We start from the raw sequence: 22515 nt of genomic DNA, 5'->3' as shown, positions 1-22515 counted from the left end.
TAACCATCAGTCCTGATCTAGGAACTTGACCCAAAATTTTGACCATTGCTTGCCAACCAGTAATCACCCCTGACATTAGCAATATCTACACAGTAGGGACAATTTACAATCTTTACTGAAGCCAATGAACCTACAAACCTGAGGTACACAAAATTGCTGGGGAAACTCAGCGGGTGCAGCAGCATCTATGGAGTGAAGGAAATAGGCGACGTTTCGGGCCGAAACCCTTGTCTGAAGAAGGGTTTCGGCCCGAAACGTCGCCTATTTCCTTCGCTCCATAGATGCTGCTGCACCCGCTGAGTTTCCCCAGCAATTTTGTGTACCTTCGATATTCCAGCATCTGCAGTTCCTTTTTGGACAACCTACAAACCTGTATGTCTTGTGTGTGGAAGGAAACCGGAGCACCCGGAGAAAACCCACGTGATCACGGGGAGAACGTACAAACTCCAAACAGACAACATCCGTAGTCAGGATCGAACCTGGGTTTCTGCGTTGTAAGGCAGCAACTCTACCGCTGCGCCACCGTGCCGCCCACGGTCCCTTTTGTAACAGTAAAGATTATTCATAGATTAAAGGTTACCAGTATTAATTTCACAGAGTACATTTAGTTTGAATTAGAATGAGTGAGTAGATAATTGCTCAGATTTTATGTCCTTTACAATGGGCAAGGTTAAGGACATTGATTATCTGGTTCCGACAGCGTCACTCTAACAGAAACTGACTGGAGATAAGGTTGTTGCTGAGCGAGGAATCAAATAAGATCAATGTTATGTAAGAGTATCAAATATACTACTATTAGTTTCTACATAACCATAGTGCGCTTGGCATACTGCCATAGTGTCTCATAGGGCCTGCCTTGTCCCAGCTGTCCAAAGGAAACCTATGTTTTTCTGCCCTGCCTTCGTCTGTCGCCCCTCCCCTTGCTCTGGCTCCACAGGTTACCACACAGATCTACATCCCTTACCACATTGGTGTCTTGCTCGAGTGCCTGTTCTGTGCCGTCCGCGAGGTTCGACTTCTTGACCTTTGGCCGGTTACAGTCCAGCTGGATCAGGGATTGACAGCGGTAGTGGCACCGGAACTTGCAGTCTGAAACAGGAAGACAGAAGCAATGTTAATGTAGTCACCAGTATACATGTACACAATAAACAACTTGCAATATTACCCCATCGGAATGTGCTATGTAATCTCCCAAAAGCATTTTGGCTGAGCACTTGAATTGAGTAAGCATGTGAATCACTGAGGTAAAAAACGCCATGGAGCAAATGGATTAGATCAGCAGGGCTTTGATGGTCATTATGGACATTGTGGGCCAAAGGGCTTGTTTCTTGGCTGTACGAGTTTATGGGGCTTAACAAAATTTGACATGTTAAGTGGAACTAAGACACACAAAGTTAGAGATAATGTATTGTTTCAATTAGCCCTGGAAAATCCCTTCTGGAAGGTGGTTTTAGTTCTCAAACTCTTCACCACCGGTAGATTTTCTTCTCATATCTGGGTCTAAGGTTGGCTAGTTGATAGAGACCAGCCACTCCAATTGATTAGCAAGACCTGTTAGTATCACGCAGTGCCTACCAAGATAGCAGAAGGCAAACCAGATGGTTTGTATTTTAACGGAGTTAGCCAGAGAGTACATTACAACATTTATTTTTAGCGATCTGTTTGAGACCAAACAAAAACAATGAATGATCACAGACAGGGCATATTTCTGCCCGGCTACTAATCTAAAGCAGAGGCTGACTATTTAATCCATCCATCATCATTGCACTGAAAATATCACATAGTTCTTGGGATGTTTTACCACGGACCTCCCCCCTCCCCCGCCCAAAGCTCCCATAATACCTCCATTCGTTGCCATATATTAAACAATTAACAATGGTAGCTTTGATGCCCACTGCATTCCAGATTGTGCACTCTTACTGCAGTAAGTATATGCCTCAGTCCCACCATCCTGGATGCTTTGTGTCTTTGCTGCTTATTGCAAATATTGGTGAAGAAAATGCCCCCCTTATTTTTATTATACAAGAAATGTATCTTTCAGCGAGATAATTCAGTGAAGTTGGCAGCCTTTGCAATCCAAATCCCACTTCGCGACCTGCAAAGGTAATTTAAGGTAGCACATCATTGTAACCGGGAGGGAGCAAGGCACTGTTGGGAGTAATTTCCAGGTCAGATGTTAAATTTAAACTAATCTTCTTTTCCCCTCTCGAAATGTCACTGTGTAGTGGGGACTCGCCGGAAACCAGCCAAGAATCAGACGGAACACGAAGTTGCGTGAACAAAACGTATTTATTACTAACATGTGCTCCTCCCTACTCCTCAAATGGGCACGGGCATTGCCCGACCTTAAATACCCCCAAGGATCAACCCCGTGACCTATGCCTCCCACACCGAGACACCTAACTCCTCCCTCCAGAGCCGAGGGTTTGCTCTGCCCGTGGTCTACCACCAGGTGCTGCCACACCTGCTCCTTTTCTCCACAAGTGTTGCCTGAGCCGCAGAGTTACTTCAGCATTTTGTGTCTATCTATCTGTGTCGACAGGTTTAAGAGGATTCTATTTCCAAAAGATCTATTTTATTCCTTAGTTCATTCCCAGTTCAGAATCTGGGTGTCTCTGTTAGAGCCAGCATTTACTGTCCACATGAAATGGTTCCTGAATTGAGTGCCATATACTCACCCACATAAGAGTCACATAGGAGACAACTGTATTGGACCCATCAAGTTATTAAACTGTTTCACACAAAATTGGACCTTATGGCTTAACTTTTGAGCCCCACCCCCCATCTCCCCCTTTTCATACAATTTAATTTCTGACTGATTCAATTCACGCTGAACATCCGTACAATGGTACGTACCACTGTAAGCAGGGTCACCAATAGAGGAACCTCTTTCTTTGTAGATGTTTCTTAAAACTTTTGGTCCAGTCTTAACAACTCATGGGCGGCACGGTGGCGCAGCGGTGGCCTTAAGACGCCAGAGACCCTGGATCGGTCCTAACTACAGGTGCTGTCTGTACGGAGTTTGTACGTTCTCCCCGTGACATGCGTGGATTTTCTCTGGGGTCTCCAATTTCTTCCCACACTCCAAAGACTTGCAGGTTTTAGGTTAATTGGCTTGGTAAAATTGAAAATTGTCCCTACAGTGGGTGTAGGATAGCGTTAGTGTGCGGGGATCGTTGGTTGATGCAGGCTCGGTGGGCTGAAGAGCCTATTTCCGCGCTGTACCTCTAAACCAAACTAAACTAAACTCCTTTAGATCAGTGTCAATTATGTCCAATTCCCTTTCTGTGAAGCACTATTAAGATTCTTGACTATGTTAAGGTGACTCTATAAACCCAAGGTGGCGATGAGCTGAGCTGACTGCTCTCTGCTACAAAAGTGGGAGTGGTTGGGAGGGTCGGAAGGAAGGATGGGAACTTTGGCCCATGTTTACTCATCACCAGCCTTTTCCGGAATGTAACAAAGCAAGCCAAGATTTCTACTACATGCTGTGCTCTGTCTGAAATCTGGCTGGGATATAGTTCATTCTTTGGCCACATAACTTAATTAAATGTGACTTAACTGAAAGCAGGGACTAAGGAATTATAAAATGGAAAGACTAAGTACAGGCTATTTCTCTTCCAACTATAATAAACAATATCATATTAATAGTGCCATTAGATGATTGTATTTATCAGTATTCATTATTCCACAACAAACCCAGTCATGAGGCAAAGAAAATTCCAGTGTTCAAAATATTTGGGAACCATCGTTCCAAATTTACTTGATTTTGAGTTGTGCATTCCCCCCAATGCTAAATATTCCCTGAAAATTGGTGGGATATTAATGTGTTGAAAATCTCAACCCTGAACACAATTTGGCCACCTTGATCTTAACAGATGTGCCTCAGCATCAGGCCAAACCAGCCCACTCCAATGAAGTTTCGGCCCGAAACATTGCCTATTTCCTTCGCTCCATAGATGCTGCTGCACCCGCTGAGTTTCTCCAGCACTTTTGTCTGTCCCACTCCAACAAGGCCACTGGCTCATTTAACTATTTGAATGGACCAGCCAGGGTTCACATTGTCCATTTGGGTTTAGACTGTATGCTCAGAAACCCCATGTAAAAGGGAGTTAAGGCTCACAAAGCACTCCTTCCAGCAGCTAACGGTATTCCACATTTCTTGTGGGCTAGGAGAAGGCGGATTACTCCTTGGCTCCTCAAGCATATTTGTACACTACTCCCTGAATCAGTTGCCCCAACTTCCCCTTTAACTAAAGCCAAGATATCCTCCCATGCTACTATCTATGAATTTCCATCCACCCAAATCCTCCCCCTTACCCCCAAACTCCTGCCTCAGATTTCCTCCCTGCCTTCCAATCTTCCACCCCCTCCACCCCCTCCGCCCCCATTCCCTTTCTCTTCTCTGTTCGGGCCTCTGGCTGTGAGCTGGAGCCAGGGATCTAACCACCCACCTGCATGAGAGTTGCTCAATCTGCTGCCTGCAGTCTGGAAACAGACCAGAAATATGTTGATCAGCCCAGTCATTAAGTTTGGCAAGACATGCCGGATCTGAGTGTAAAATAAACTCCCACCATCTCAAGCATTTTGCATCTCTATTCGCAAAGGAGAAGGAGGTGGAGGATAGTGAGATGGGTGTGGAGAAGACCAAGACACAAGGGGAATTCAAAATCAATAAGGAGGTGGCACTGTGGATCAATTCCCAGGGCCTGATGGGATCTATCCCAAGTTATTAATAAAAGCAAGAGAGGAGATTTTGCAGCGGATTCTGCAATTTCTCCAGCTACAAACAAGACCTCGAGGGCTGGAGAGTAACCAATGTAGTTCCTTTGTTTAAGAAGTGAAGCAGAGATAATCCATGGAACTATAGGTCAGTGAGCCTCACGTCAGTGGTAGGGAAACTATTCGAAAGGATTCTTCGGGATTAGGATTTACAATCATTCAGCATCTTTGGAATGAGAGCCGATTGGTGGTTTAGGTCTCAGACCTATCATCAGAACTGAGAAAGGAGGGAAATTAAGAGACACAAGTGAATGCAGATGCTGGAATCTTGAATCTTTCAATCTTGCTGAAACCAAAGTGCTGGAGACAGCATCTGTAGAGGACAAAGGTCGGGATATAAAATGTCATCTAGCATTTTCCCTCAACAGATGCTGCCTGGTCTGCTGGGTTCATCCAGCACTTTAGTTTAGTTTAGAGATACAGCGAGGAAACAGACCCTTCGGCCCACCGAGTACGCACCAACCAGTGATCCCCGCACACTAACACGATCCTACACACATACTAGGGACAATTTATACTTATATCAAGTCAATTAACCTACAAACCTGTACGTCTTTGGAGTGTGGGAGAAAACTGGAGCACCCGGAGAATACCCACGCGGTCATGGGGAGAACGTACAAAATCCGTACAGACAGCATCCATAGTCGGGATCGAACCCAGGTCTCTGGCACTGTAAGGCAGCAGCTCTACCGCTGTGCTGCCCCTTTGTTTTTTGAGAGTGAATTGAAGTTAGTTTTCAGAGGCTTAATGTTGGATGATGCTGGACGAATTACACATGATGATCAGTTGGAGTATAAGAGGGTGATCGATTAACTGTAGAGAACAGATTGACTGGTTGTGTCACAGCCTCGTTCAGCAATTTAAACATCCTAGAACGAAGGACATTACAAAAAATGGTGCCCAGTCCATCACAGTACTGATCTCCCCACCATTGAAGGGATCTACAAGAGCCGCTGTCTCAAGAAGGCAGCCAGCCTCATCAGAGACACACACCACCCTGGCCACGCACTTATTTATCTCCTGCCACCGGGAAGAAGGTATAGGAGCTGAAAACTCTATCGTCCAGTTTCAGGAGCAGCTTCCCAATAATACTCAGGCTATTAAACACTACAACCATCAAGTAGGCTCCAAACTATACAGACTTCGTGGCATTATTTTTGATTTTGCACTATTATTACTTATTTATTTGTCAGTTTGGTTTTATACACAAATAAAAGCACTATGCAGAGTACAATTGGTACTATATAGTATTATGTTTGCATATCTGTTGTGCTGCTGCAAGTAAGAATTTCATTGTTCCGTTTCGGGACACACAACAATAAAACACTCTTTCGGCCCGAAACGTCGCCTATTTCCTTCGCTCCATAGATGCTGCTGCACCCGCTGAGTTCCTCCAGCAATTTTGTGTACCTTCGATATTCCAGCATCTGCAGTTCCCTTTTGAACAATAAAACACTCTTGGCTTGACACTTGACTCTTGTTCCTCTGCCCTCTGCTGCCCCCTGTGGTGACCTGCAGAGCAGCAAGGTTGGGGTGCCAAACATCTGGGTAAGGTAACACAAGAATTTAAAAAGTGGGCCATTTCCCCCCCTCAGACCTGGTCATTCAATAAGATTATGACTTCCTTTGCACTTCTGCAACACTTTCCTACACTAGTTCCATAACTCCTAATTGCCTTAATATCTAAAAATCTTTAACTCTTGGCCATGAGTAGACAGTGCCTTCACAACCCAAGATAGACACAAAAAAGCTGGAGTAATTGAGCGGGACAGGCAGCATCTCTGGGGAGAAGGAATGGGTGACGTTTCGGGTCGAGACCCATCTTCAGCCTTCACAGCACATCTGCACAGTGAGTTGTAAAGATTCACGGCACTCTGGTGGAGATTTTTCCTCATCTTTATGCTGAGGGCTGACTCCTTATTTCCAGACTGGACCTCGTTCTAGACAGGAAGCAACCAGGCCAAAGCAAACATCAGCTCTCCATCTACCCTTGTAACAGTTTTGCACCTTGCAATGAGATCACATCGCACTTGGCTGACAACTTTTAAGGAGATCAACCATACAGAGCGGGAAAAGCCTGCTGTACACTGAGTTTATGGATAGGCTTGCCCAGAGTGCAACATTACCCTGCATGCAAATACATCCAAATATTTCCCTTGCACAGACAAAGATTCATTGCGAGCTGTGGCACACGGATGGACTGGGATTGAAGCCAGGCTCACATGGAATGCAGAGCCATCCCACAGAGTGACATCACTGGTGTACAGAGCCAGCCACACAGTGCCGACTGATTGGGCTTACCTCCACAAACTAACCAAAAATAATCGTTTCTCAACCACTGCCTCGGCAAGCACATCAACAAGGGCACAATTCCACCTGCTCCAAAGCTTCTTTAAGGCTGAGAGCTCGAAGGCAGAGCTGAGGGAGCTCTACATTGAGTGAGGAGCTGGATTTCAGATGTGACGTTGAGCCAAGGGTTTGGCATGGACTCCCTCTCAGGTCAATGTTCAGGGCAGGAGGGCTGCAGCAAGGCACATCTGGGATTTGGTTAACAATCTTCTCAGCTGCAGTGCTTGGTGATTGCTTCATAGAATTGTGCAGTATGGAAACAGGCCCTTCAGCCCATTGAGTCCATTCCAACATTTATACCGATCCATTTCATAGTCTCCAGAGCTCTAGTAACATTTGACAATTATTGAAGAATCTGGATTAACCATGAATTTAGACAAAGCGCTGGAGTAATTCAGTGGGTCGGGCAGCATTTCTGGCGAAAAAGGATGGGTGACGTTTCGGGTCGGAATCCTCCTTCAGACTCAGGCTGAGCAGACTCAGAACGTACAAACAGGACCAGAGCAATGTTGGATCCAAACCAACTACTGCAAAATACTCAACCACTGATGCACTAAGATGTCCGGTTAATGGTGATCCCTAGGGCTTGATGTTTGGGAACTTGACACAGCTGAAGTTATTGAATGTCAAAGATTAGACAGTTGGTTATTCCCATGCAGTTGTGATCTATGAATGATTCTTGCCCACTCCAGTCTGTGTCTGAATGTTGCTAGGTACCGCTACAGACAGCTTTGTTTTCTTAGGAGTGATGAATGGATCTGTACAAAGAGCAAAGCCACTGCTGATCTTTTTATTTAGAGACGCATTTGTTTCTGGGAAGTTGAGGTGTAGCAGTGCCGTGATGCATCATTTATACTGCTGCCGTACACCTCCACACTGTTCATATGTTCTTTGTGTTTCTGTGTGGCTTTCCTCCGGGAGCTCCTGTGTCTGCTTACGCCCCAAAGACATACAGGCCTGATTCGTGCATTTTATCTCCAATCCATAAATGTGCCATCTGGAGTGGGGACGTAGTCCTGTGTGACTCTACCTTCAACGTGAATGCTAGTCAGGTTACATAAACCATGCAAGGAGGATAAGGGATTAGACGAGTTTAATCAGTTTTTACAGACTACTAGATTTGGAAGCAGCTGTCGTTCTATCTGGCGATAAATCTCTTAATTAAATTGCAGACTTGCAGGATTCCCTTGCCACACATCTAAACCATCTGCAGTTTAGATATTCTAATCCTGTCATAGGTAGATCGTGTTAAAGCATGGATAACGGCTGCCTCTGAGTAACAAACGGGTTTCAGTTTTACAAATGTCTTTTGGTTTATTTTGTCCATAAGTCAGAAAATACATAAAAATTACTTAATTTGGTAACCACAGCTTCACTGCTTTGTAAATAATGGCATCAAAAGCACATAAGAATGATGAGAAAGAATAATGACTAAAAGTGGAGTGAGCGAGAGGGAGAGAGAGAATAAATTAGTTCTGCTGCTCATATGAATGAACGTAGTACGTAAGACAGAATGATACAGCATGGCACCAGGCCCTTCAGCCCAACGAGTCCATGCCAACCCGTTGGCACTGGTTCTATATTATCCCACTTTGACATCCACTCCCTGTGCATCAGGCAATTTACATTCATTTGTCCATAAGTCACAGGAGCAGCAGTAGCCGAGTCTACTCTGCCATTCATTCATGGCTGACACAAAGGCCAATTAATCTACAAACCCGCATCCCTTTGAGATGTGGGAGAAAACCAGAGCAGCCAGAGAAAACCCACGTGGCCACAGGGAGAACGTGCAAACTCCACACTGCCAACACCCGAGGTCAGGATCAAATCCAGATCTCTGGAAACGTGAGGCAGTAGCTCTACCAGCTGCACCGTGGATGCATTGGTGATAATTTTCCAATGTTCTATAGACTCAGGATCAGTTCCTGTGGATTGGAGGGTAGCTAATGTTATCCCACTCTTTGAGAAATGCGGGAGAGAGAAAAAGGGGAATTATAGACCAGTTAGCCTGACATCGGTGGTGGGGAAGTTGCTGGAGTCAATTATAAAAGATGAGATAGCCGAACATTTGGATAGCAGTAACAGGATCGGTCCGAGTCAGCATGGATTTACGAAGGGGAAATCATGCGTGACTAATCTTCTGGAAGTTTTTGAAGATGTAACTAGGAAAATGGACAAGGGAGAGCCAGTGGATGTAGTGTACCTGGACTTTCAGAAAGCATTTGATAAGGTCCCACAGAGGAGATTAATGGGCAAAATTAGGGCACATGGTATTGGGGGTAGAGTGCTGACACGGAAAGAGAAGTGGTTGGCAGACAGGAAACAAAGAGTAGGGATTAACGGGTCCCTTTCAGAATGGCAGGCAGTGACTAGTGGGGTACCGCAAGGCTCGGTGCTGGGACCGCAGCTATTTACAATATACATCAATGAATTGGATGAAGGGACTCAAAGTAACATTAGCAAATTTGCAGATGATACAAAGCTGGGTGACAGTGTGAACTGTGAGGAGGATGCTATGAGAATGCAGGGTGACTTGGGCAGGTTGATGGAGTGGACAGATGCATGGTAGATGAAGTTTAATGCGGATAAATGTGAGGTTATCCACTTTGGTAGCAAAAACAGGAAGGCAGATTACTATCTAAATGGCGTCAAGTTGGGAAAAGGGGAAGTACAACGGGATCTGGGGATCCTTGTACATCAGTCTATGAAAGTAAGCATGCAGGTACAGCAGGCAGTGAAGACAGCGAATGGCATGTTAGCCTTTATAACAAGAGGAATCGAATATAGGAGCAAAGAGGTCCTTCTGCAGTTGAACAGAGCCCTAGTGAGACCACACATGGAGTATTGTGTGCAGTTTTGGTCCCCTAATTTGAGGAAGGACATTCTTGCTATTGAGGGAGTGCAGCGTAGGTTTACAAGGTTAATTCCCGGGATGGCGGGACTGTCATATGCTGAGAGAATGGAGCAGCTGGGCTTGTTAACTCTGGATTTTAGAAGGATGAGAGGGCATCTCATTGAAACATATAAGATTGTTAAGGGCTTGGACACACTAGAGGCAGGAAACCTGTTCCCGATGTTGGGGGAGTCCAGAACCAGGGGCCACAGTTTAAGAATAAGGAGTAAGCCATTTAGAACGGAGACGAGGAAACACTTTTTCTCACAGAGTGGTGAGTCTGTGGAATTCTCTGCCTCAGAGGGCGATGGAGGCAGGTTCTCTGGATGCTTTCAAGATAGAGCTAGATAGGGCTCTTAAAAATAGCGGAGTCAGGGGATATGGGGAGAAGGCAGGAACGGGGTACTGATTGGGGATGATCAGCTATGATCACATTGAATGGCGGTGCTGGCTCGAAGGGCCAAATGGCCTACTCCTGCACCTATTCTCTATTGTCTATTGTCACCACTGTGCCACATATATATTTTGAATGTAATAATACCACGGGAGCTTGAGTATGTAGTGTGTCAATGAGTGCCAAGAGCACAGAAGTGGAGTGTGGTCGGCTTTGTCTACAGCAATTTGGCATCTTGTCAGCTGATGGACAAACTAGCATGACCCGGGAGCTGTTTCAGTAGAATGTTTAGATTGTGGATGAGAAGAGGTTGCAAGGTTGTGTAGAATAGTTGTGGATGTAGAGTCAAAACCTGTAGAGGACAGTAGGGAGGAACATTTACGTTTTCGAAAAGGGCTGGGTGCAATATGGATATAAGTATGAAGTGAAATAGTAAGCAGGAGGACAGTTGGAATTTGTTTCATCACTGAGGAGAGTGGGGAGGTGACTGATGGTGCACAAAGGTGCTGGAGAAACTCAGCGGGTGAGGCAGCATCTATGGAGCGAAGGAGATAGGCAACGTTTCGGGCCGAAACCCTTCTTCAGACTCTTCTTCGCCTGAAGAAGGGTTTCGGCCCGAAACGTTGCCTATCTCCTTCGCTCCATAGATGCTGCTGCACCCACTGAGTTTCTCCAGCATTTTTGTGTAACTTCGATTTTCCAGCATCTGCAGTTCCTTCTTAAACAGGTGACTGATAGTAACTGTTCTCATGTCAGCTTCTATGAGGCGTATGTGTGCACATAGATCAATTTAATGTGGTTAGTGTGGGGTTAGCCTGATCGAGCAAGCTTGCAGAGTCTGACCCATCATGGACTAACCAAACATGTGCTGTGCTATCCTTCCTTCCTGCCCTGCATCGCTTTGTACATTATCTATAACAGACTTGTTGCCTAAGCAGTCGTTTCAAGAACCTTTGGACAAACTTTTTGAAAATCCTGAAGAAACCCAACCCTAAGTTCGCACTTCATCAGAAAACAGATGACCATTACCGTAACTCCCTCTTCTAACTCTGAAGATCGAAAAGTGCTTTGTAGCTTTTTTTTATCTTTGTATAGCTAAACGGGAAAGCCTGTCAGCTAATTTGCATGCAGCAAGCTTCCATTGTCCCCAAGAGTATCCAGCAATTTACGAAAAACACTAGGGATCAGGGCTCAGATCCGCTCTCTCCTTTTTCCGTTGCAAGCTGAAAGGATCGTTGATCTACTCACCTGAATTAATCTAACATAGAATAGTACGGCACAAGAACAGGGTGTCCATGCACAAGCACAATGTCCGTGCCCTACTTGATGCCAGGTTAAACTAATCTCCTCTTCCTATGTGGTCCATATACCTCTATTCCCTGCGTATCCATTGCCTCTCTGAAAGGCTGTTAAATGCCACTATCATATCTGAAGATAGACATAAAAAGCTGGAGTAACTCAGCGGGACAGGCAGCATCTCTGGAGAGAAGGAATGGGTGACTTTTCGGGTCGAGAACCTTCTTCAGACTGATGGGTTCACCGCAGTCTCAAGGGACCTTGAACATACATACACACACACATATATATATATATACACACACACACTCACATATATATATATATATATATATATACACACACACACTCACATATATATATATATATATATATATATATATATATATATATATATATATATATATATATATATATATATATATATATATATATATATACACACACACACACACACACACACATATATATATATGTATATACACTCACATGAGGGATTATAAAACCCGGAAGTGTGGGTGTGGCTCAGTCTCTGCAAGATGGGGGAGGGAGAGGTCATGACTGAGCTATGAATCAACTGAACACACTGAATGTCTACTGAACTGTGAGTGTGGTGTTTATGTGGTGTTTTGTGTGGTTTTATGGTGGTTTCCCCCTGCTTGAAGTGGTATGAAACTGCACTTGGATTTGGTGGCCTTGCACCCTGCTTGAAGTGGTCGGAAACTGCACTTGAATTCGGTGGCCTTGCACCCTGCTTGAAGTTGTCGGAAACTGTACTTGAATTCGGTGGCCTTGCACCCTGCTTGAAGTGGTAGGAAACTGCATTTGAATTTGGTGGCCTTGCACCCTGCTTGAAATGGAATTTCAAGGAATAGCCGTGAGTCATATATATATATATGTGTGTCTGTGTGTGTGTGTGTGCGTGTGCGTGTGTCTGTGTGTGTGCGTGCGCGTGTGCGTGCGCGTGTGCGTGTGTGTATGTATGTGGATAAGTGTATATATACACACTGAACTTATTTTTTTCTCTCACTTATCATATTGCTTGCAGTGTGCTATGTTTACATATTCTGTTGTGCTGCAGCAAGTAAGAATTTCATTGTTCTATCTGGGACATGACAAGAAAACACTCTTGACTCTTGACATATCATCTGAAGTTCCCAGTTATAATTTGCCAGTACAGCAAGTAACCTAGAGCTGTTGGGAACCAGAGGAAAATCACTCTTTATTTGACTGAAGGTGGAAAGTTGTACAGGGAGCTGGTGAGAGGTTCTGCTGAAATAATGATTACCAAAGGGAGTTTCCACCCATTCCCAGAGTAAGTGAGCTAAGATATAAATGAACTATTTGCCAACATGGGAAGCAATGTTTCAAAAACAAATGGAGACACTGCCCTCAAGTGGAAGTGCGAGTTAACTACAATTACCCAAACAACAATTTATACTTTAATGATAAACACAAAATGCTGGAGTAAATCAGCGGAACAGGCAGCATCTTTGGATAGAAGGAATGGGTGACATTCCGTAGTCCCTATTTTGTTCGGTCATCTTTTGGCTTCCCTCCCCATGCAGATACTGTTTTCACTGTGATACCCTTTAGTTATACATGACCCGTGAGCTCTCAGCATCACCAGGCTGTGGACGTCACTCTCTAAAATTCCTCTATACTCCTTGGATATCCACTAAATTCGAACTTTTTCACCAGGCATTTAATCATCCATTCTAATTGCTCGGCAGCATACGCCATATGATGCCATGAATCACGAGTGTATTGGGGCCTTTCATTGTGTTCTTGCAGCCTTTGTAAAGCAAGTAATGGAGCTTACAGCTGTACTCATCCTGTCCTCCCCTGCTTTCAAGCAAAGACCACTTAACAGCAACAGCTGCAGGGCCTTGGCTGGCTTTCCTCCTCATGTACTTACGGGTCTTTAATTAAAAAAGCACGTTTGCACGAGTGTAGCATCAACTGCCAGCATCTGCAACTGGGACGTCCACATTGCATGACTCACCACCGAACCGCATGATGCATTCTTCCCCTGGCTGCCGGAAATGATCTTCACTCAGATAGTCAATGGTACTGGTTATTTTCTTTTACATACAACGTACAACAGTAAAGTGCATTTACATGGTGTTTTAATGCACTGTCCACAGGGGCCATTAAATAAAAAGTCAATTGCATTCAAGCAAAAGAACCCAAACATTTAGTCGAAGATCTGTGCTTTAATGTGCAGGAAGGAACTGCAGCTGCTGGTTCACATCGAAGATAGACACAAAATGCTGGAGTGACTCAGTGAGACAAGCAGCATCTCTGGAGAGAAGGAATGGGTGATGTTTTGGGTCGAGACCCTTCTTCGGACTGAAGAAGAAGGGTCTCGACCTGATCCGTCACCTATTTCTTCTTTCCAGAGATGTTGCCTGTCCCGCTGAGTTACTCCAGCATTTTGCGTCTATCTATGCTTTAATGCTGGATACAAAGATGGGTTTTGGGGGTGAAAGGGTGAAGTGGATTTGGTTAGATGGTGAGGAGGGGCAAGGAATTTCAGTACAGCCCTCCTTGATGAACATTAAAAAGTGACCAAAGCAAAACTCAATCCACTATCGAGTGCTTTAGGGGCCCTGGTCAATATTTACCCTGTAAATCTTTGCTCAGTTTTAGCTATCACTGCAGACCAGAAATGACAACACCTCAAAGCGGTATTTACAAGCTGTAAAACAATTTGGATCAGCTATACAGATCCACATAAATGCAAATCCCTTCTGCCTAAGATGTGCCTGGAATTTGAGCAGGAGACTGCAGTGGGAATGATGATATGTTGAACACAAATTCCTTGAGAGCCCCATATGGCTTAAACTGCAAGAGGAGAAGCTCATCCAAGCTTGCCACCAGCACAAAGATATTTCTTCGAGATTCCTTCACTGTGAAGTAAACAATAAATGTGCTGTGGTTAATATCTCGCGTCGCAGAAGCAATTGTGCTTCAGACCTACACCCACGGAGTAGCGTGTAGAGTAGACTTACTTCCTGTACAATACGGAACACTTCCCTCATACCAATTAGATCGGTGAGTCTTAAAATTTCCTCTGCCAGCTTGAGTCTGCATCCTGCCTCTGTTAGTGTGACCCTGGCCTGATTTCCACCAAGTAAGCACTTAGAAGTGGCAGTGCATGACAGATGCATCTGCAGCCCATGTGGAACAGCAGATCAAGAGACCATGCGATGCACATGTAAAAACAAAAGGCAGCAGGAGCAGGAGTAGGCTGCTCAGCCCCTCAAACCTTTCCCACCATTCAATATGATCATGGTCAATCTTCCCCAGTGTTCAACGTTTAACGAAGGGGGTGCCTGGCGGGGTTGGGGTAGGGACGGGGCTTGCTGCCACGTGTGGCGGAGGCAGTAGGTAGGACTGTTCGGTGAACCTTTGTAACTTTGTCAGCGACAAAACATGGCGACACGTGTATACTGTCTAGGTGAGGTCTGCTGCATGATTGCATTGGGTTGTATGCAAAACAAAACATTTCACTATCATCAGTCTGAAGAAGGGTCTCGACCCAAAAGGTCACCCATTGCCTTCTCTCCGGAGATGCAGCCTGTCCCGCTGAGTTACTCCAGCATTTTGTGTCTATCTCCGGTTTAAACCAGCATACGCAGTTCCTTCCTACACAAGGCATTTCATTGTGCCTTGGTAAGTGACAATAAAGTATCATGGAATCATTGTCCCAGTTCCACATGGACTTTAATTCCCTGATCGTTTAAATGTTCATCTACTTTCTCTTTATATACTCACAATGATCAAACCTCCACAACCCTTCAGAGTAGAAAATTCCAGAGATTCACCACTCTCTGTGAAAACTCCACGCGTACCACCGTTTTATATGACTGTCCCTTACACTTGTAACCCTGGTTTAAGATTCTACCATCAGCGAACATACCACAACATCCACTCTGCCATACCAGTGCAAGGACTATCTTCATCATACAATATTGGAGCCTTTGTGGCACCAAAGGTAGTTAGTTATGTGACTCATCGCATTTGTGCTGACAAGTTTCAGGAATTGATCGGCCATGCTACTTAGTATAGAGATTCATCGCGGAAACAAGCCCTTCGGCCCATCAAGTCCACACCGGCCAGCGACCTCGCACATTAACACTACCCTACGCACACTAGGGACAATTTACATTAAAACTAAACCAATTAACCTACACACATGCACGTCTTTGGAGGGTGCGAGGAAACCAAAGATCTCGGAGAAAACCCACGCGGTTGCGGGGAGAACGTACAGACAGCACCCACAGTCAGGATCGATCCCGGGTCCCTGGTACTGCAAGCGCTGTCAGGCAGCAATTCTACTGCTGCGCCATCGTGTCACCCTTTGAAAATGCATCGTGAAAGATGTTTTAAATTTTATTCTGTGAATACCTTTGTTATTTATGAAAAAGATATTTTATTTAAAAACCAATCTGGTTTCAAAAGTATGTTCACAGACAGATCAGCTGAGAAGGTGGATGTGACACAAGGGTTGTGGGATGGGACGTGAGATTGGGGTGCTTGAAGGTGAGGCCGTGTGATAGAACCTCCAGGAACAGAGCTGACACTTACTGCTGTGATAATTTTGAGGGTAGAAATAGTTTACAGGAAGTTAGACTACACAGTACTCAGCGAGTAAAGTTCCCAAGTGCAATTGTTCAGTTGTTTCCTCTGCACCAATTCCACCACTGCTTATTTACAAGCATCAAAGGCACAGATAAAGCAAGGGCAAACTGCATGGATGTATTATGGCAATCTCATGTATGTCTAATTCAACACAATTATATCAGAAGTGGAAACAAGGAAAGCTACACAAATAGAACATTTAACAGTCTACTTAGATTTTAGCAAACTGTTCTGCATCGAGTTAGTTAAGCAGGTTGTAAAGGGTTAGTTAAGCAAGAATTGAAAGCGGGATCCAAAGCAGACAGGAGGGAGGGAGGGAGGTGTTTTTGTGACTGGAGGCTCTTTTCAATGGGAATCCATCGAACCCCACAGAGTTTTCAAGAGAAACATTTGTTGCGCGGTTGGTTGACAGTGTGTTCCACACTGTGGACAACAGGAAAGCATCCATAGACAAGGCAGCAGAGTGGCAAAAGGGATTCAGTCAAGAGAACTGGGAGGTTCAGAGGGAGTGCTAGACTGTGTAAGGGCTTGCGGAGATGCACAAGCTCACATACTTCATGTTGTTCGATGAACTCTTGTGTGCACATTCATAACCTGAAGATCCCTGGGGCCTGAGTTCCCTGCTTAATCCCAGCACCCCTCTCCATGCACACACCTCCAGAGAGGTAATGATGGGTGTGGATCAAACAAGGGGCAGCACAGTGGCGCAGCGGTAGAGTTGCTGCCTTACAGTGCCAGAAACCCGGGATCCATCCTGACTATGGGTGCTGTCTGTATGGAGTTTGTACATTCTACGCACCTGTAGTTTTCTCCAAGATCTTTGGTTTCCTCCCACACTCCAAAGACGTAAATGTAGGTTAATTGGCTTGGTGTAATTGTAAATTGTCCCTAGTGTGTGTAAGATAGTGTTAGTGTAGGGGGATTGCTGGTCGGTGTGGACTCGGTGGGCCGAAAGGCCTTTCTAAATTCTAACTAAACTAAGGACACATAGGCAGGAGCAGAATTGCAACAAGTCCATACCCACAGATTCCTGAAGGCAGCAGGACAAGCAGAGCAGGTGGTTAAGAAGGTTCCCCACAAACAGATTTCTAGAGCATTGTTATTCCTGATGCAATGGAAAATACACAAATCCTAACTAAAACCTTCAACCAGCTTTACAGTTACCGGCACAACTGCACTCACCATCCCATTAAACTTCATTTACCAAGGGTTGTAGATTTTAATTAACTACTTAAACTCCCTATTAAAAAAAACAAAGCATAGGGTAGTTATTCCTCGTGTTTGCCCAATCTCATTGTGAATGAAATAGAGAACATTGGCCCGGCTCACTCTTTTACCCCACACCCTTCTATCAGAGAAGTGGATTAAACAGACATTTGTACTGTTTCTGCTCCTTGTTACAGTCGGGATTAAGGAAAATTAACATTGAGTGTTTAAAACTGGCTCACATTAAAATATTATGCTGATGTTAGGGAGTTTGGTAAGAAATGAGCTGCTTAAATATGGCAGTAATGTTGCAATAGTTAAATGATCAGACTAGTTATGCAGAGAACAGAAATCAAATCCAACCACAGCATCTGTGAAATTTAAACTCATTATCATCTGGCTTTTGGAAATAATACTATTCGTAGGCAATGGAAATGAAAACTACTGGTTACGTGTATCATTTCTTAATATGGTTTAGGGTAGAAAATCTGTCATCTATTTAACTGTAGAAACAAGGAATTGCAGATGCTGGTTTGCACAAAAGGACACAAAATGCTGGAGTAACTCAGTGGGTCAGGCAGCACCTCTGGAGAACAAGGATATGTGATGTTTTGGGTTGGTCTGACGAAGGATCTCGACCCGAATCATCACCTCTCAATGTTCTCCAGAGATGCTGCTTGACCAGTTGAGATACTCCAGCACTTTGTGATCTTTGTGCTTGGCCTTTTTGTAGCTGCAGACCCTGTTTTGATGATTGCCGTCTGAATGGCCTTGCAAGGTACTCAACTCAAGGGCAAGTAGAGATGGCCAATATATGCTGTTTTCCAATGACACCCAGGTCCAGAACATCTATGCTTCCATGCAGGGGTGGATCTAACCTAACTACGTCACAGGTTGACAAGGCCACCAGTATCCTTTAAGTGGATCAGAAACTTGTATCATGGAGATCTTAATACAACTTGCTAAGTAGTAGAACAATTAAGCATTGTTATTTTAAGTGCTGAATACTGATTTTTTAAAATGTCAAATCCACATCTCTTATATCTAAGTTAGGTACCATAAACACGTTCACTGTTAACCAAGCGGATCGGATATGTTTGAAATGAATCATTTCCTTGTGGACTGACTATATGCAAAGGATTGCTTTGACTTTCAAAGCAGAGCTGGCTGAAGCTTTGGGGTTTGCGGTTTATATGCCCGTTTTAATGCTGAGCTGTTGGAAAAGGGCTCTGCAGAAAGTCTTTGTCATCAGAGACCCAGAATCTGCAACAAATTATCATGCTTTGGACTCTGAATCAAACTTGTCTAACAAATGGTATTCTGCTCAGTTGGGAAACAAATGGAACCACAGCGAGAGATTCAGAAATATGTGTTAATCACTTCTGCTGCTGCTCTGGGAGAGTGGGATTAGATTTACGGACGTGAATTCAAAAAAGGTTGTTAAGCGGCGTCTGATCCAGGGCCAAAACACGTGGAAGTCTAGCCATCTGACACAGACAGTGCTGCACCAGGCTGGATGGCTCTCTAGGGAAAAACCTCTCTGAATATTTCGCTGAGGCAGATTGTGGCTCACTTGCCCGTGAGCTGGTTCACAGCAGTGCTGTAAAGCCACATCAGGTCCGCAATAATGTTAATACCATGAAATCGTGCTGACTGCACCCAAGCTACTGATTTCAACAGCTGTCGGTTCGGTCTGAACGAGGCTGAAATGGATATGCCTGGCCTCTTCCTCTGCATTCTGCAGTTTGCTGTGAAGCACATCAGGATGAAAGCTGTTAGGACAATGCAAAGCCATTCTTTCGGCAATAGATATGCTTAAAGGAGCCTGAATTGGAACAAGGGGAGGAAGGAATGAGGGTCTGTCTGTGGGATGAGACCCAGCTACTGTTATCGAGTCATAGAGTAATACAGCAGGTAAACAGGCCGTTCGGCCCAACTCATCCAGGCTGACCAAGATGTGATTTAGGGATATTCTGTGGAGACTGAAACAAAGTAAATGTTTCAAGTCAATGAAAAACAAATCAGACATTTACCCAGGATCAATGATTCGTAAGTTACCAAAAAAAGAAAGCATTTAACATTTGTTCTTGATCTTTGAGCAATGTAATATTTCATGCCTGCAGCTCAAGGACCTTGGGTGGTAACGACTGGCTTCCTCCTTACATTGCTGGTGATAGGATTCTGAGATATTGGTGGTGTATTTAACAGTAAAGGAACAGTGGTATCCATGAAGGCAAGATGGTGTGGGATTTCATGCCCCTGTAACATTTTACCCCACTCTCCACTACATAACCAATTTAAGTGTAGAATACTACTACAGCAGAGCACACCACCTACAGTTCAATGGTTCAATGGTGCTTTTATTGTCACAGGTACGAAGTGCAAATGCACAGTGAGATTATTTTCGTACAAACGTATTGCCGTACCTAAGCACATCCCCGATTAGCAGGTTGTAAAGAAATAGTCTAATGATCTCGCATGCAAGAGGTGCCATATTTTGGCGCCATTTTCAAAGTCCAGTCTGCGCTCTTATTCTTATGAGCGGCGCCCGATCCAGGCAAGCCCCGAGTAAATGTCAACGACTGCTTGCTCCTTGGATGCCATGCCAAACATGTGCACAATCACCTTCTGTGAAGCAGATTCCTTCATTTAAAACCAGTTATCACTTGAAAAATGTATTTCTCTCTCAATCTAAATGTTAACTAATCCCCCCCCTCAGTATTTCATGGTGAAGAGTTGAAATGGTATCCCAGAGTTGAAACATAGAAACATTGAAAATAGGTGCAGGAGTAGGCCATTCGGCCCTTCGAGCCTGCACCGCCATTCGATATGATCATGGCTGATCATCCAACTCAGTATCCCATCCCTGCCTTCTCTCCATACCCCCTGATCCCTTTAGCCACAAGGGCCACATCTAACTCCCTCTTAAATATAGCCAATGAACTGGCCTCAACTACCTTCTGTGGCAGAGAATTCCACAGATTCACCACTGTGTAAAAAATGATTTTCTCATCTCGGTCCTAAAAGACTTCCCTCTTATCCTTAAACTGTGACCCCTAGTTCTGGACTTCCCCAACATCGGGAATAATCTTTCTGCATCTAGCCTGTCCAACCCCTTAAGAATTTTGTAAGTTTCTATAAGATCCCCCCTCAATCTTCTAAATTCTAGCGTGTACAAGCCGCGTCTATCCAGTCTTTCTTCATATGAAAGTCCTGACATCCCAGGAATCAGTCTGGTGAACCTTCTCTGTACTCCCTCTATGGCAAGAATGTCTTTCCTCAGATTAGGAGACCAAAACTGCACGCAATACTCCAGGTGTGGTCTCACCAAGACCCTGTACAACTGCAGTAGAGGGGAAACAAGGTAAATATATATTTAACACATGCATCCTTCAGTCCGCATCACCAGCCGAAGCTTGCCGTGTGAGGCCCTCACGAATCGTGCTGCCTTCGACTTACATCCAAAAGTCTTGACCAGATCAGATAATCTCGCAGAGGTCACATGAGCCATAAACCACAGCAGTTTTATAGAACCATGAAACACAGATGAGCACATCCTGCCCAACAAAATGTAGACTTATCTGATCTTAATATGGCACAAGGAACCTGCAGAGCCCAAATAACCATCTTATTCCTCTCTCTGTGGTAAATACAGATGGGTGTGTAAGAAGGAACTGCAGATGCTGGTTTAAACTGAAGATAGACACAAAAAGCTGGAGTAACTCAGCGGGACAGGTAGCGTCTCTGGAGAGAAGGAATGGGTGACGTTTTGGGTCGAGACTCTTCCTCAGACCTGAGGAAGATTCTAAGATCTCCTAAGATCTGAGGAAGGGTCTCAATCTGAAATGTCCCCCATTCCTTCTCTCCAGAGATGTTGCCTGTCCAGCTTTTTCTGTCTATCTTAGTACAGATGGGTGCTTGATGGTCAACATTGGCATGTGGGCTGAAGGGCATGTTTCTTAAGATCCTGTAACCCTGGATACATGTTCCCTGTCACCAATAACATCACTTAGCAAACCATTACCATCAGTCCATTTCATTTCACTATCGTTAGCCTGTATTTAACTTACTCAATCCATTCCATTGAAACGTGCTGCCTTGTGCTGGTCCCCAAAAGTAATGAAGCAGTAGATATATCATTCCCCCAGCCTATAATCTGCAGGTAACATTCTGACTCCCAACTACCTTGGGGCCAGCCACACAACAAGGAACAGGTAATTTTTTACACTTTAGAGAAGGTATAAATCCTGGGTGGGAAGAGTCAAGAGTCAAGAATGTTTTATTGTCATGTCCCAGATAAAACAATGACATTCTTACTTGCTGCAGCACAACAGAATATGTCATCATAATAAATAATATAACAAAAACTCAGAAAAAAAGAACAAACAATAACAGTGCAATAATAATAATAATAATAATAATAGTCTATTGTAGTTCATAGCTTATGAGGTTGTAATGTTTAATAGCCTGGTGGCTGTAGGGAAGAAGCTGTTCTTGAACCTGGATGTTGCAGTTCTCAGGCTCCTGTACCTTCTTACCGATGGCAGTGGTGAGATGAATGTGTGGCCGGGATGGTGTGGGTCTTTGATGATGTTGGCTGCCTTTTTGAGGCAGTGACTATGATAGATACCTGCGATGGTGGGGAGGCCTGAGGCAGCGATGGCCTGGGCAGTGTTTACAACTTCTTGCAGTCTTTTCCGCCTCTGGACGTTCAAGTTGCCGAACCAGGCCACGATGCTACCAGTCAGTATGCTCTCTACTGTGCACCTGTAGAAGTTCAAGAGAATCCTCTTTGACATACTGAATCTCCGTAATCTTCTCAGGAAGTAGAGGCACTGATGTGCTTTCTTCATGATTGCATCAGTGTGCTGGGTCCAGGTAAGATCGTCAGAAATATGCACGCCCAGGAATTTGAAGTTTTTGACTCTCTCCATTGAAGTAAACAGGA

General features: G+C 44.5%; 1 protein-coding gene across 2 annotated transcripts in view; it reads right to left on the bottom strand.

The window, feature by feature from the left end:
* rassf1 (Ras association domain family member 1) overlaps positions 1-22515 on the bottom strand; it is a 64845-nt gene that overhangs the window by 23359 nt on the left and 18971 nt on the right. For both annotated transcript variants that reach the window (XM_033036768.1, XM_033036767.1), the window contains exon 2: positions 965-1089. In XM_033036768.1, coding sequence (XP_032892659.1) covers positions 965-1089 — 125 coding nt within the window. The remainder of the gene's footprint in view (positions 1-964; positions 1090-22515) is intronic.

This window comes from Amblyraja radiata, chromosome 18, assembly GCF_010909765.2.
Source record: "Amblyraja radiata isolate CabotCenter1 chromosome 18, sAmbRad1.1.pri, whole genome shotgun sequence".
Classification (NCBI taxonomy): Eukaryota; Metazoa; Chordata; class Chondrichthyes; order Rajiformes; family Rajidae; genus Amblyraja; species Amblyraja radiata.
Note: the sequence above shows the minus strand (reverse complement) of the source record. Positions and strands in the feature narration are given on the sequence as shown.